Source organism: Mobula hypostoma, chromosome 1 (genome assembly GCF_963921235.1).
Source record: "Mobula hypostoma chromosome 1, sMobHyp1.1, whole genome shotgun sequence".
NCBI classification, from domain to species: Eukaryota; Metazoa; Chordata; class Chondrichthyes; order Myliobatiformes; family Myliobatidae; genus Mobula; species Mobula hypostoma.
Window position 1 is genome coordinate 3,309,779 of NC_086097.1, and position 14,764 is coordinate 3,324,542.

Here is a 14,764-nt window from a genome sequence, read left to right on the forward strand (position 1 = left end):
TGAACCAAAGGGGACAACTTCACTCAACTTCACTCACCCCATCACTGAATTGTGCCCACAGCCTATGGACTCACTTTCAAGGTCTCTTCATCATAAGTTCTTGTCATTTATTTATTTATTATTATTATTTTGGTTTTTTTGTACTAAATTTGCACAGTTTGTTGTCCTTTGCACATTGTTTGTTTGTCTGCCCTGTTGGCGTGGTCTTTCATCGATTCTATTATGGTTATTAGATTTATTGAGTATGCCTGCAAGAAAATAAATCTCAGGGTTGTATATGGTGACAATACCATTTAAATTTGATAATAAATTTACTTTGAACTTTGAACAGTAATTTAGTTCTCATTTACACATGTGTACTGGAAACAACATTAAACAATCTTGATCTGATGAAATATTCTAAAGTCAATAAATCAGTGCCACCGAAGATTCACACCTAGGTTCTGGCTGTTACCTTTGCTCTGAGCTCTACAGATCTTCCCCAGGTTGTGATGCCTGACCAACATAAAACTGTCCACACATACAGTCGAGCATTTGGGAGACTGGCGGCATTGATTTCCAAGCTGCTGTAGGACCATAAGACCATAAGATATAGGAGCAGAATTAAGCTATTTGGTCCATGAAGTCTGCTCCGCTATTCCTTCGCAGCAAATTTATTATCCCTCTCCATCCCAGTCTCCTGCCTTCTCCCCGTAACCTTTGAAGCCCTGACTAATCAAGAACCTATCAACCTCTGCTTTAAGGATACCCAATGACCAATGACTTGGCCTCCACAGCTATCTGTGGCAACAAATTCCACAGATTTACTTCACTCTGCTTAAATGACTTCCTCCTCATCTCTGTTCTACAGGGATATCTTTGTATTCTGAGGCTGAACCTTCTGGTCCTAGACTCCCTCACGATAGGAAACATCCTATCCACATCCACAGGCTTTTCAATATTCAATAGGTTTCAATGAGATCCCCTTCATCCCCAATGCTCTAAACATCTTTTATATATGCTTCGAGGCAAGCAACAGAATACCAGGCCTCAACGCTACCTCTCTTCCAAGTGAGCAGACGCTTTCTGTAACAGCAGCAGACGTAGAATCGTAGAAGCATACAGCACAGAAACAGGCTTTTTGGCCTACCTAGTTCATGCCGAGCCATTTAAATTGACTATTCCCACCGACATGCTCCAGGGCCATAGCCCTCCATATCTGTCCCATCCATGTACCTATCCAAACTTCTCTTAAACGTTGAAATTGAGCTTGCATGCACCATTTGTGCTGGCAGCTCGTTTCACACTCTCAGAACCCTCTGAATGAAGAAATTTTCCCTCACGTTTCCCTCAAACTTTTCATCTTTCACCCTTAACCCATGATTTTTGGTTGTAGCCCCACCCAACCTCAGTGGAAAAAGCCTGCTTGCATTTACCTATCTATACCCCTCATAAATTTTGTATACCTTTAACTAATCTCCTCTCAGTCTACTATGTTCCAAGTAATAAAGTCCTAACCTATTCAATCTTTTCTTACAACTCAGGTCCTCCAGAGCTGGCAACCTCTGAAGAGAGTTAACTCCTGTAAGGTATCCAGGCCAGATGAGATCCCAGGCCGTGTACTCAGGGAATGTGCACACCACTTCACTGATGTTTTCACGGACAGCTTCAGTATCTCACTGATCCAGGCTGCCGTCCCTACATGTTTCAAATCAGCCACCATCATCCCTGTCCCAAACTCTGCACCTTCACAACCGCCCAGTGGCACTAATGCCAATCACCATGAAGTGCTTTGATCAGCTGATTATGGCACATACAAACCTCCATTCCTTCCACATTGGCCATTGTTCTACTGCGCAGCGACACCTGCACAAATATGACCTTCATGGAAGAGTCATCAGAAGACAACCTTTCCTGCGTCCTCACCGCAAAATTCAGCGTCAGAAGTTTGCAAACAAACTTGATGCATTTTGGAAACAAGTCCTGTGGACTAATGAAGTTAAAAGAGATCTTCTTGGCTGCAATAAGCAGAGGTATGTTTGGAGAAAAAAGGGTGCAGAGTTTCATGAAAAGAACCTCTCTCCAACTGTTAAGCATGGGAGTGGATCGATCATGCTTTGGGCTTGTGTTGCAGCCAGTGGCACGGGGAACATTTCACTGGTAGAGGGAAGAATGAATTCAATTAAATACCAGCAAATTCTGGAAGCAAATATCACACTGTCTGTAAAAAAGCTGAAGATGAGAAGAGGATGGCTTCTACAACAGGATAATGATCTTAAACACACCTCAAAATCCACATGGACTACCTCAAGAGGCACAAGCTGAAGATCATCGAAAATCTGTGGATAGACCTCAAAAGAGCAGTGCATGCAAGACGACCCAAGAATCTCTCAGAACTAGAAGCCTTTTGCAAGGAAGAATGGGCGAAAAATCCCCCAAACAAGAATTGAAAGACTCTTAGCCGGCTACTAAAAGTACTTACAGGCTGTGACACTTGCCAAGGGGGGTGTTACTGAGTACTGACCATGCAGGGTGCCCAAACTTTTGCTTCAGGCCCTTTTCCTTTTTTGTTATTTTGAAACTGTAAAAGATGGAAATAAAAAAGTAAACTTGCTTAAAGTATTAAGGAAATGTGTCATCTTTAACTTCATGTCTTTTGGAAATCAGGTCATCATTTACTCGCTTAGGTATTCACAGTAACAGAAATGTTGACCAAGGTGCCCAGACTTTTGCATGCCACTGTATTTTATGTATTTATATTTATTGTTTTTTATATTATAATTGAGTTCTTTATCTTACTGTGTTAATTGGATCTGGAGTAACAATTATTTCATTCTCCTCTGCACGTGTACTGGAAATGGCATTAAACAATATTAAATATGATGTTCTTGCCTGAAGGGTTGTATTTATTCCTTGTCTAGCATAGCCGCAGGGGTGGGTGTGTGTTTGTCTGGAGAGGTATCTCTACTGTGATGCCCTGAGGGGGTTTTAAATCTGCAGTGTTGGTGCATATGGAAATATATATTTATCACATTGAACAACTGTGAAAGAAGTAATGTATTGCTCCTCTCCGATCATTGGACTAAAGTTCAAATTCCTGAAATAATTCTGCAATGAAATTGGATATCATTCAGCTTCCAAGCCTCCAGCCAACTAAACCGAACTCTAGTTTAATTCTGTACACCTCTGCAGTCACAATGTTACGACATTAGCTAAAAAAGCCAGGAATTTAGATCTCAGAGATTACCTGAGAGTCCAGGTTCGAGATAAAAGGTTGTTTAATGTAATTTCCAGTACTTAAGTGTACAGGAGAATTAAATGATTATTACTCTGGATCCAGGTGCCGGCTGGTGGCCTAGTGGCATCAGCGCTGGACTTCGGGGCGAGAGGTCCCGAGTTGGAATCCGGCCGGCTCCCTTGCACGCTTTCCATCCGTGCCTGGGTTGAGTGTCGAGCTAACAACTCGACCTCGTAAAAAAAAAACCTGGAGAGGGATGGGCTCCGCCAGGTTTCAGATACCCAAGACACGCTGTACGATGAGCATACCAAAAAAAGCTTGTCATGACGGCACCCTGACAACTCCATCAGGAGGTAAGCGTACACACACACACACACACACACACACACACACACACACTGTCTCTCTCTCTCTCTCTCTCTTCCCCCCACCCCACTTAAATATAAATACATAAGACAGCTTATATACATAGTTTGTTTTTATGTCTATAAAGTAATGCTGATCAGCCTTACAGCTTGGGGAAGGTAACTATTTTTTGAGTCTGGTGTACCAGGAGTGGTTGCTATGTAGCCTTGTCCCTGATGGGAGTGTGACAAACAGTATTTAATATCGTTGTTATCAGTATTCAGTGATGACAAGGACCCTGTCTCTGAGAGTTGAGTGCTCACTAAGCACAATGTTGCCAAGGACGATGGAGAGGCCTGAGTGAAGATCGGTAGCTATTCTATGGTCATATCTTTCATAGTTATTAGCTCATATCATATGCAGGTATTCTGGATCAGTGAACAGATGGAAATTAAATCTGTATTGTACTTTGTGTGGCTAAGTAATTAGATATTACTGGTTCAAAGAAACTCTTCCACATTCATCACAGTTTCATAAACAAATCACAGGTTTCTCAGAAAACATGGCAGCACCTCTACTTTCTTAGGAGCTTGCAAAGATTCAGCGTGATATCTAAAACTTTGACAAACTTCTATAGATGTGTGGTGGAGAGCATATTGACTGGCTGCATCACAGCCTGGAATAGAAACACCAATACCCCAGAATGGAAAAGCCTACAAGAAGTAGTAGAAATAGCCTAGTATATCATGGGTAAGGCCCTCCCCATCACTGAGCACATCTACAAGAAACGCTGTCACAGGAAAGCAGCATCCATCATCAAGGGCCCCCACCACACAGGTCATGGCCTCTTCTTGCTGCTGCCATCAGGAAGGAGGTCCAGGAACTTCAGGACCTGCATCACCAGGTATCCCTCAACTATCAGACTCTTGAACCAGAGGGGATGACCACTCAACTTCACACACCTCACCTCTGAACTGATTCCACATACTATAGACTCACTTGCAAGGACTTTACAATTCAAGTTCTCGATATCTATTATTTATTTATTATTATAATTTTCTTTTTAAAAATCTTTTTGTAATTTCACAGTTTGTTGCCTTGCACGTTGGCTGTTTGCCTGTCTTGTTCTGTGAGGTCTTTCATTGATTCTGTTGTGTTTCTTTGTACTTACTTTGAATGCCTGTGAAAAATTATCTCAGGGTAGTATATGGTGATGCATACATACTTTATAATGAACTTACTTATAACTTTGAACTTCACTCCACCAACTTCTGACCGTGATTTTCTTTCTCATCTGCCTAACAATCACCCCAGTGATCTGCCGACCACCCCCACATGCCTCCCTGCTCATTTGACCAACCATTTCATCGAATTCCTTCTTAGAATACTCTTCCCTCAACAATCCTGCTGATGCTCGCCTTCCCAACACTTCTCTCTGGCCCTTCATTCTTGGACAAAAGGAAGTTGACAATGATTCATGCCATGTGGAAAGTTCTCAATCAGATTCTTTTTTTTTGGCAAATATGCCAGGGTGCAATTAAATTCCTTGCTTTCAGTGCTCCTAGTAAAAATGTTTATCTGCAGCTGAGGAACTGCTGCCTACTTGTTCTTGCAGAAGCATAGCTCCAGGACACCATCCACATACCAGCAATTCACAGGCCATGACACTCATGGACTTGGGCTACATTAATTTTTTTGTAACTGTAGGTTTTTTTGCTGACATAACTATATGTGCTGTGCGCTGTTGGTAATGTGTTTTCCACCTTGTCCCCAGAGCAACACTGTGTCATTTGGCCGTAACTATATGTGCTGTGTGCTGTTGGTAATGTGTTTTTCACCTTGGCCCCAGAGCAACACTGTTTCGTTTGGCTGTAACTATTTGTGCTGTGTGCTGTTGATAATGTGTTTTTCACCTTGGCCCCAGAGCAACACTGTTTTGGTTACCTGTATTCATGGGTATGACTGAATGACAACTAAACTTGAACGTGCAGTACAGCAGAATGCTGCAAATCTGAAACAGTGCAAGAGGACTTGCTAAAATAGCAATAACAGACTAAACATGAGAGTTGAAGTTCTGAGAAAATGGCATTACCACCGGGAAGGGGATGTGAATGGCAGTCAGATAGCAGTGGGAAAGAGGCTAAGAAACTGCTCCTAAGCTTGGGCAATACAAGTCTTGCAACTCAAACACGAGGTTTAGTCCTGACGAAGGGTCTCGGCCCGAAACATCAACTGTACCTCTTCCTAGAGATGCTGCCTGGCCTGCTGCGTTCACCAGCAACTTTGATGTGTGTTGATTAAGTCTTGCAACTCTTACTTTTGGATCTCCTGGACAAGCATCTAACTTTTATTTGCTCTTAAAAGAGACCAAGTTTGGGATCAGACTGAGATGGGGTTGCCTGTGTTGGAATTTTCCTAACTTGGTGAAATTTGACTTTTTGTTTGTCTACTGTATGGTGGGGGAGTAGAGATACGTCTCTACCAAAGGAGATGTAAGGTGCTCCTTTCCTCTGCTAGCCTGCAGGTCACCCTTGATAAGGTGAGGCACCTGCTTAGCCCCACGATTAAGGTGATATGAAGCCTTGGAAGAAGGTGGATGGTTGTATGAGCAGGAGGGGGAGGAACAGAATGATTCACCTATCACCTTCTACCTTGTCCACCTTCCACTCCCCCACCTACTTATTCTGGCTTTTTAACCCTTCCTTTCCAGTCCTGATGAAGGGTCTGGGCACAAACATCGACTGTTTATTCATTTCCATGGATGCTGCGTGACCTGCTGAGTTCCTCCAGCATTTTGTGTGTGTTGCTTTGAATTTCCATTTCTGTTTTATCCTGTTAACACTGACGGGGGCAAAATTTCTATATTTGCTTTGTTTAGTCATGTGCTAATTATTTTGACAAATTAGTTTTGCAAATTTAATCTATGCAAGTAGTTTAAATTCTGCTTTGCACTAATTATGGCTCAATGTTTAAAGGTTTTGCATATAACTCCTTTGTACTATTTATAAATTCTCATTATCTACAGAAATATCCAGATTGTCAGCTCCAGTTACAATCAATTGCAATGCCTTCCAGATAGACAGATCGTTATCCTAATGAGCAATGATTACATGCACAAATGCATGCTTCTTCGACCTAGGTTCAAAGTAAATTTATTATTAAGGTATCTATATGCCACCATATAGAATGCTGAGATTCATTATTTTTTGTTTTTTTTATTGAGATATAGTGTAGAGTAGACTCCACTGGCCCATGGCATGGCACCAGTTTAACTCTAGCCTAGCCTGACCACGAGACAATTTACAATGACTAATTAACCTGCCAACTGATATACATTTGGACTGTGAGAAGAAAGCAGAGTGATCGTGGGGAGAGCATACCGACTCCTTACAGAAAGCAGTGGGAATTGAACCTGGGTGGCTGGTACCACAAAGTGTTGTGATAACCACTGTGCTACCTTGTTACCCCCACTACAAAATCTATAAACAAACAGACTGACAAATCACCAATGTGCAAACGAAGACAAACTGCAAATATATAAAAAAATAATTAATTATTAATTCTGAAAACATGAGTTGCAGAATCCTGCACACTCACACTCATTCCTGGTGTGTGCCCTGTTTAATACCAGAATTACCTGCCCATAATACTATGTGTACAAGGCACAATTTTCCAAACAGTGTTTGAGGTAAAGGCCAACATTTCCAGCAGATAGCTCAATAACGATTATTTGTTTAAGATAACTAGTTTGGTAATATCAATGGTATGCAATTAAAGAAAGTAATACTGAAGGAATTTCATCATTTGAAATACAACCTTGAACCTAAGACACTACAGATTGCACTTTCTGAGGAAGCTTAAACAAGCATCACTCCCCACTAACATCTTAACTACTTTCTACAGAGGCGTGGTTGAGAGTATGCTGACCTTTTGCATCACAACCTGGTACTCCAGCTGCAGGGCTGTCGACAAAAAAGCCTTGCAGAAGGTGGTTAGGGGAGCAGAGAAGGTTATTCGGGTCTCCGTACCTTCTGTCCAAGACCTCTTTCAGAGTCGATGCCTCGGGAAGACACGAGACATCATTAAAGACCCCTCACACCCTCTCCATGAACTGTTTGTTCTTCTGCCATCAGGCAAACGTTACAGGATCATCAAAACTAAAACCACAAGGCTACTAAACAGCTTCCTCCCACAGGCAGTCAGACTGCTAAATAGCTGCTCCACCTGACTCTGCTTTGGACACTTTTAACTTGCACTGGACACTTATAACTGATTTAACTGACATGTGGCTATTGTGTTTTACTATTTATTGTTATGTTTATTATTTAGTGCTGTGTTTGTTATGTTATGATTGCACTGCCCCTGAGGAACGCTGTCTCATTCTGCCCTGCAGAGCTGATGTATGGTTAGAATGACAACAAAGTTTTTTGAATCTTTGAATCTTTGCATCTTACAAATCGGAAAAAAAGCCTATACCTATGAAGCAGAGGGAAACAGGCACCAAAGTTTTTCAAAGAACAAGGGTGTAGTGGTGAGGTTTTATAAGGTGTTGGTCAGACCACACTATTGTGAGCAGTTCTGTGTCCCTAATCAAAACAAAAAGAATGCTTTGGTATCGGAGAGGGTACAGAGGACATTCTCGAGAATGATTCTGGGAATGAATGGGTTAATGTATAGAGTCAAAGATTCCATGCCAAAAACCACTTAAACTGCCAACTCCCAACAACCTGCACCGGGACCACATCCCTCCATATCCCTACTATCCATGTACCTGTACAAACATGAGAGCGTTTGGTGGCTCTGGGCCTGTACTCACTGGATTTTAAGAATGAGAGGGGAATCGCATTGGCACCTACCAAATACAGAAATGCCTTGACAGACTGGATGTTTTCTATAGTGGGGGAGTCTAGGACTGGTGAGGAACAGTCTCAGAATAGAAGGACATCTATTTGGAACAGAGAAGAGGAGGAATTTCTTTAGCTAGAAGGTGGTAGGTCTGTGAAATTCATTGCTACAAATGATGTGGAGGCCAAATGGAACCATGGGTGACAGGTGAGGTGGAAAATCTAGTCAGGAGGAAGAAGGCAGCATACATGAGGTTTAGGAAGCAAGGATCAGATGGGTCTATTGAGGAATATAGGGAAGCAAGAAAGGAGCTTAAGAAGGGGCAGAGAAGAGCAAGAAGAGGGCATGAGAAGGCCTTGGCGAGTAGGGTAAAGGAAAACCCCAAGGCATTCTTCAATTATGTGAAGAAAAAAAGGATGACAGGAGTGAAGGTAGGACCGATTAGAGATAAAGGTGGGAAGATGTGCCTGGAGGCTGTGGAAGTGAGCGAGGTCCTCAATGAATACTTCTCTTCGGTATTCACCAATGAGAGGGAACTTGATGATGGTGAGGACAATATGAGTGAGGTTGATGTTCTGGAGCATGCTGATATTAAGGGAGAGGAGGTCCCTGGGGCCTGACGGAATATTCCCCAGGCTGCTCCACGAGGCGAGAGAAGAGATTGCTGAGCCTCTGGCTAGGATCTTTATGTCCTCGTTGTCCACGGGAATGGTACCGGAGGATTGGAGGGAGGCGAATGTTGTTCCCTTGTTCAAAAAAGGTAGTAGGGATAGTCCAGGTAATTATAGACCAGTGAGCCTTATGTCTGTGGTGGGAAAGCTGTTGGAAAAGATTCTTAGAGATAGGATCTATAGGCATGTAGAGAATCATGGTCTGATCAGGGACAGTCAGCATGGCTTTGTGAAGGGCAGATCGTGTCTAACAAGCCTGATAGAGTTCTTTGAGGAGGTGACCAGGCATATAGATGAGGGTAGTGCAGTGGATGTGACCTATATGGATTTTAGTAAGGCATTTGACAAGGTTCCACATGGTAGGCTTATTCAGAAAGTTAGAAGGCATGGGATCCAGGGAAGTTTGTCCAGGTGGATTCAGAATTGGCTTGCCTGCAGAAGGCAGAGGGTGGTGGTGGAGGGAGTACATTCAGATTGGAGGATTGTGACTAGTGGTGTCCCACAAGGATCTGTTCTGGGACCTCTACTTTTCGTGATTTTTATTAACGACCTGGATGTGGGGGTAGAAGGGTGGGTTGGCAAGTTTGCAGACGACACAAAGGTTGGTGGTGTTGTAGATAGTGTAGAGGATTTTCAAAGATTGCAGAGAGACATTGATAGGATACAGAAGTGGGCTGAGAAGTGGCAGATGGAGTTCAACCCGGAGAAGTGTGAGGTGGTACACTTTGGAAGGACAAACTCCAAGGCAGAGTACAAAGTAAATGGCCGGATACTTGGTCGTGTGGAGGAGCAGAGGGATCTCGGGGTACATGTCCACAGATCCCTGAAAGTTGCTTCACAGGTGGATAGGGTAGTTAAGAAAGCTTATGGGGTGTTAGCTTTAATAAGTCGAGGGATAGAGTTTAAGAGTTGCGATGTAATGATGCAGCTCTATAAAACTCTGGTTAGGCCACACTTGGAGTACTGTGTCCAGTTCTGGTCACCTCACTATAGGAAGGATGTGGAAGCATTGGAAAGGGTACAGAGGAGATTTAACAGGAAATTTATTGTTCACCATTTGTGGCCATGTCCTGAACTCTCATGGTTGGATTATCAGTAACTCCTTTCTGAAACTTTGCTATCTCTCTCCTCACTGAAGACATAAAACCCACATACTTGATTAAACGCTGTATTCCTGTGCCCTGTCAAATTGTGTTGGATTCCCTACAAGAATCACTAAAGGTTAACTTGCAAGTTGAGTGAGGAGGGCAAATGAAATGTTAGCATTCATTTTGAAAGGACGAGAATATAAAGCAAGCAGGTAATGCTGAGGCTTTATAAGACGGTGACAGGCTGTATCACTCTCTGGTGTGGGGAGCTACTGCACAGGACTGAAAGAAGCTGCAGAGGGTTGTAAATTTAGTCGACTCCATCTTGAGTACTAGCCTGCATCTTCAAGGAGTGGGTTCCTTTCCACATCAACTCTGTCTAGGCCTTTCTACATTCAAAAGATTTACCAGGATGCTGCCTGGTTTAGAGAGTATGCGTTATGATCAGAGATTAAGGGAGCTAGGGCTTTACTCTTTGGAGAGATGGAGGATGAGAGGAGACATGATAGAGGTGTACAAGATAATAAGAGGAATAGATAGAGTGGATTGCCAGTGCCTCTTCCCCAGGGCACCACTGCTCAATACAAGAGGACATGGCTTTAAGGTAAGGGGTGGGAAGTTCAAGGGGGATATTAGAGGAAGGTTTTTTACTCAGAGAGTGGTTGGTGCGTGGAATGCACTGCCTGCGTCAGTGGTGGAGGCAGATACACTAGTGAAGTTTAAGAGACTGCTAGACAGGTATATGGAGGAATCTAAGGTGGGGGCTTATATGGGAGGCAGGGTTTGAGGGTTGGCACAACATTGTGGGCCGAAGGGCCTGTACTGTGCTGTACTATTCTATGTTCTATGTTCTATGTTCAAATCATTGAGTGTATTTAAAGTGAAGGTTAGTAGGTTCTTGATTTGTCAGGGTGTCAAAGGTTACAAGGAGAAAACAGGAGAACGGGGTTGAGTGGTATAATATAATGAGCAGACTTGGTGACCCTGTTATGTACCAGCAGCAATACATCACAAACTGAGTCAGGTTTTAATGTTAAAATACTATATTTATTAGTATCTACTCAAAATATAGAAAATTAAATGAAATAAACAGAAGTTAACAGTGATATGTGCATGTGTGGCTCCCAAACTGTCAAGATTAGGAATAATTCTTAAAATCTTAAGTTGGCAAACTAGAAAAGTCCAGTAATCCACAGAGTAAGTGAGGGGAGAAACTTGTAAACCCACATTAAAATGTAGAGAGGAGGCGATCACAAAGAATTCCACAAGTTCCACGCTGGGAAAACGAAGTAACAGTCGCCGAAGATCTTATCCATGGAGTCGTCCCGAAATCCACGTAGAAGTATCACAAGGTGACAGTCACTGAATATTCCTTAGCACCAGTGGTTACCACATAACCTACCCGAAACCATGTAAGGGTTAACAAAGGTGGTCGCCACAGGATACTCCAACAAAATCCACGTATGGATCATATGAAGTGACAGTCACGCATCCAATGTGCACTGTGTGCCATTGATCAACCCAATCCTTTGGGCATGGGAAAGTATCAGATTTTATCCATTGTTGCAGCAAGCTCCTGCCAGCAGCTTGCAGTCCAAAACTTCCTCTCTCTCTCTCCTTCTCCTCTGAAAGTCCCAGTGGTCTGTCGCAGCTTGTTATACTGACGTCATTGCCTTGCCTCATCCAGGCGTTTTAAAGTGACACCTACAGTAAATGAAACCGTGGTCACGCAACACCTCCCCCCAAAAAGGGAAAATTTTGATCTGTAAGAGCAAAATTTTAACTGCAAACTACAATATGTGAATCAATACATTTATGGTTACCATATAACATACTACAGACTAATATAACATATTGCAGAAGAGTATACAAATAGTAAATTCCACTCCACTATTAAAAGTACATAGCAACCTTAACATCTGGAAAGACAATTGACAATTATATTATCCTTGCCTTTAATGCGAGTTATCATGAGATTATACTCCTGCAAAATCAAACTCCAATTCAACAACCTTCTATTTTTGTTCTTCACCTTACTCAAGAACACCAATGGATTATGATCTGTATAAACCACAAGTGGTTTCTGAGCTGGGCAAACATGCACATCAAAATGCTGCAAAGCCAAAATAAGTGATAATAATTCCTTCTCGATGGTGGAATAATTTCTTTGATGCTCATTGAATTTCTTTGAAAAGTAAGCCACAGGATGGTCAACATCATCATAATCATCCCTTTGTAGTAACACTGCTCCTGCAGCTTCATCACTGGCATCTACGGCTATGGAAAATAGCTTTGCAAAGTCAGGTGACTTGAGCACAGGTTGGTGACATAAGATGGCTTTCGATTTATCAAATGCCTCCTGACAAGGCTCTGTCCAAACAAACTTCTCACCCTTTTTCAGGAGGTTAGTCAATGGGAGATGAACATCAGCAAAGTTCTTACAGAACTTGCGATAATATCTGACCATTCCCAGGAATCTTCAAAGAGCTTTTTTACCAGTTGAAATGGGAACTTCAGAAATTGCCTGAACAGGAGCCAACCTGCCTTGACCAACAACATAACCAATATAGGTCACAGTGGCATGGCCAAGTTCACTCTTAGCTAAGTTAACTGTAAGGATGACCTTTGAGAGCCTGTCAGACAGCTTTTCCACTGCAGAGATATGGGTTTCCCAGGTGTCATTCCCTATGACTAAATCATCAATCTAGGTATCAGTGTGTTCTAACCCTTGAATTACAGAATTAATCATTCTCTGGAATGTTCCCAGAGCATCTCTCATTCCAAATGGCAGAACATTGTACTAATACAACCCAGAAGGCATTACAAATGCAGAAATTTCTCTACCTCTATCTGTTAATGGACCACACCAACACCCTTTCAACAGATCGATCTTTGTAAGAAACTTAGCCTTTCCAACCTTGTCTACACAATCATCCACTCTAGGGATGGGATAAGCATCTCAGCTGGTCACCACTTCCTCATTAACACTCCATCCCTGAAATAATACCCAGCTGGTACTTTCTCAATCTCATCACCTGGAAGAGCTCTTTCTTTCAAGGCAGTAAGCTCAGGGTCTCTGGTCTGTTCCGCTATAAACTCCTTCCTGGACAGAGACAAATCTTTATAGTCAGCCCTAATACAAGGATCCTGTTCCAATAATGATGGAAGGAAGGTCGCTGACAAGTCATCAAGATCTGAGTCCCGATTTGGGCTATCATGGGTAGCAGAACCATGCTGCACAGGACCATCCGCACTGGCAAGCTTCTTTGCCATAGCTCGAGTTACTGTACAGGATGGATAAACATTAGAATCCATCTTTGGGTCATCAGTGTTTGGCTTAGTCGTCAGCTGCACTGCAGGGACAACTTTACCACCTGCCAGGTCATTCCCTAACAACAAAGAAACACCCGTCACCAGTAAACTGGGCCGTAGTCCTATCTTAACCAGTCCTGAAACTAACTCTGACTTCAAAATTACCTTGTGCAAAGGTACAGAAACAATGTCATCCCCAATGCCTTGAATAAAATTTACCTCACCAATGGCAGTCTCATCACTAAACTCTAGAACATTGTCTAACAAGAGTGACTGAGAAGCCCCAGTATCTCGAAGAATTTTCACTGGTACCGGGGATGACCCTTCGTTCACTGAAACAAACCCCTCTGACATAAAAGGAATGAATTCTTTTCTGACCAGATCAGACGTCTCAGCCTTTGACAGAGCTTCATCAGAAGGTCTGGAACCCTGTGGGTTTATAGGTGTTTCAAAGTGTTGAACACAGGCATCTGGAACTGCCTCCTTTTCCTTCTTCTTCCTTAGGAGGAAACAGTTAGCCATAACATGACCAGGTTTCCTGCAATAGTGACAAGTAGGACCAGAATGTTTCTCCTTCAATTGTTTCCCTTCATCCTTACCTTTGTCACTAGACCCAGATTTAATTTCTGGTTTACCCTGACTATCCGTGCTACCCTTGTGGAAGTTCTTACTTGGGGCAAACTTAAACTTGTGGGTTAAAGCAAACTCATCTGCTAATTTAGCAGATTCTTGCAAAGTAGCAGCATCCTTCTCATCTAAATATGTCTTTATATCATTATGGATGCACCTTTTAAACTCTTCAATTAAAACCAACTCTTCCAATTTGTCAAAATCATCATCCATATTTTTAGATGTGCACCATCGTTTAAAATACACAGACTTCTCATAAGCAAATTCCACATGAGTCTGGCTCACAGATTTCTTCAAATCCCTAAACCTTTGCCTATAAGCTTCTGGAACCAGTTCATAAGCTTTAAGCACAGCCTGTTTTACTGTCCCATAGTCAGCTGCATCGTCAACTGATAGGGCAGAATATGCTTGCTGAGCCTTACCCTTAATTACACTCTGTAACAGGAGAGGCCAACCGTCTCTTGCCACTGTAGGTTCTGAGCAACTTTCTCAAAATTTCAACCTTGGCCTCATCAAACAGAGGAACCAATTTAACTTCCCGACTGGCAACAAACTTATCCCTAGAGCCAGAAATATGACTCTCGAGCCTTAACTTTTCCATCTTTATCTTAAACTGCCTTTGTCTTTCTCTTTTCCTTTCCTCAGCTTTTAATCTA

At 42.4% G+C, this 14,764-nt stretch overlaps 1 protein-coding gene across 1 annotated transcript in view; it reads right to left on the minus strand.

The window, feature by feature from the left end:
- The window catches only part of prima1 (proline rich membrane anchor 1), a 254,401-nt gene that overhangs the window by 58,055 nt on the left and 181,582 nt on the right, over positions 1-14,764 (minus strand). Inside the window, exon 4 of the mRNA XM_063043274.1 lies at positions 2,462-2,560. Within this exon, the coding sequence (XP_062899344.1) occupies positions 2,462-2,560 (99 nt within the window). The remainder of the gene's footprint in view (positions 1-2,461; positions 2,561-14,764) is intronic.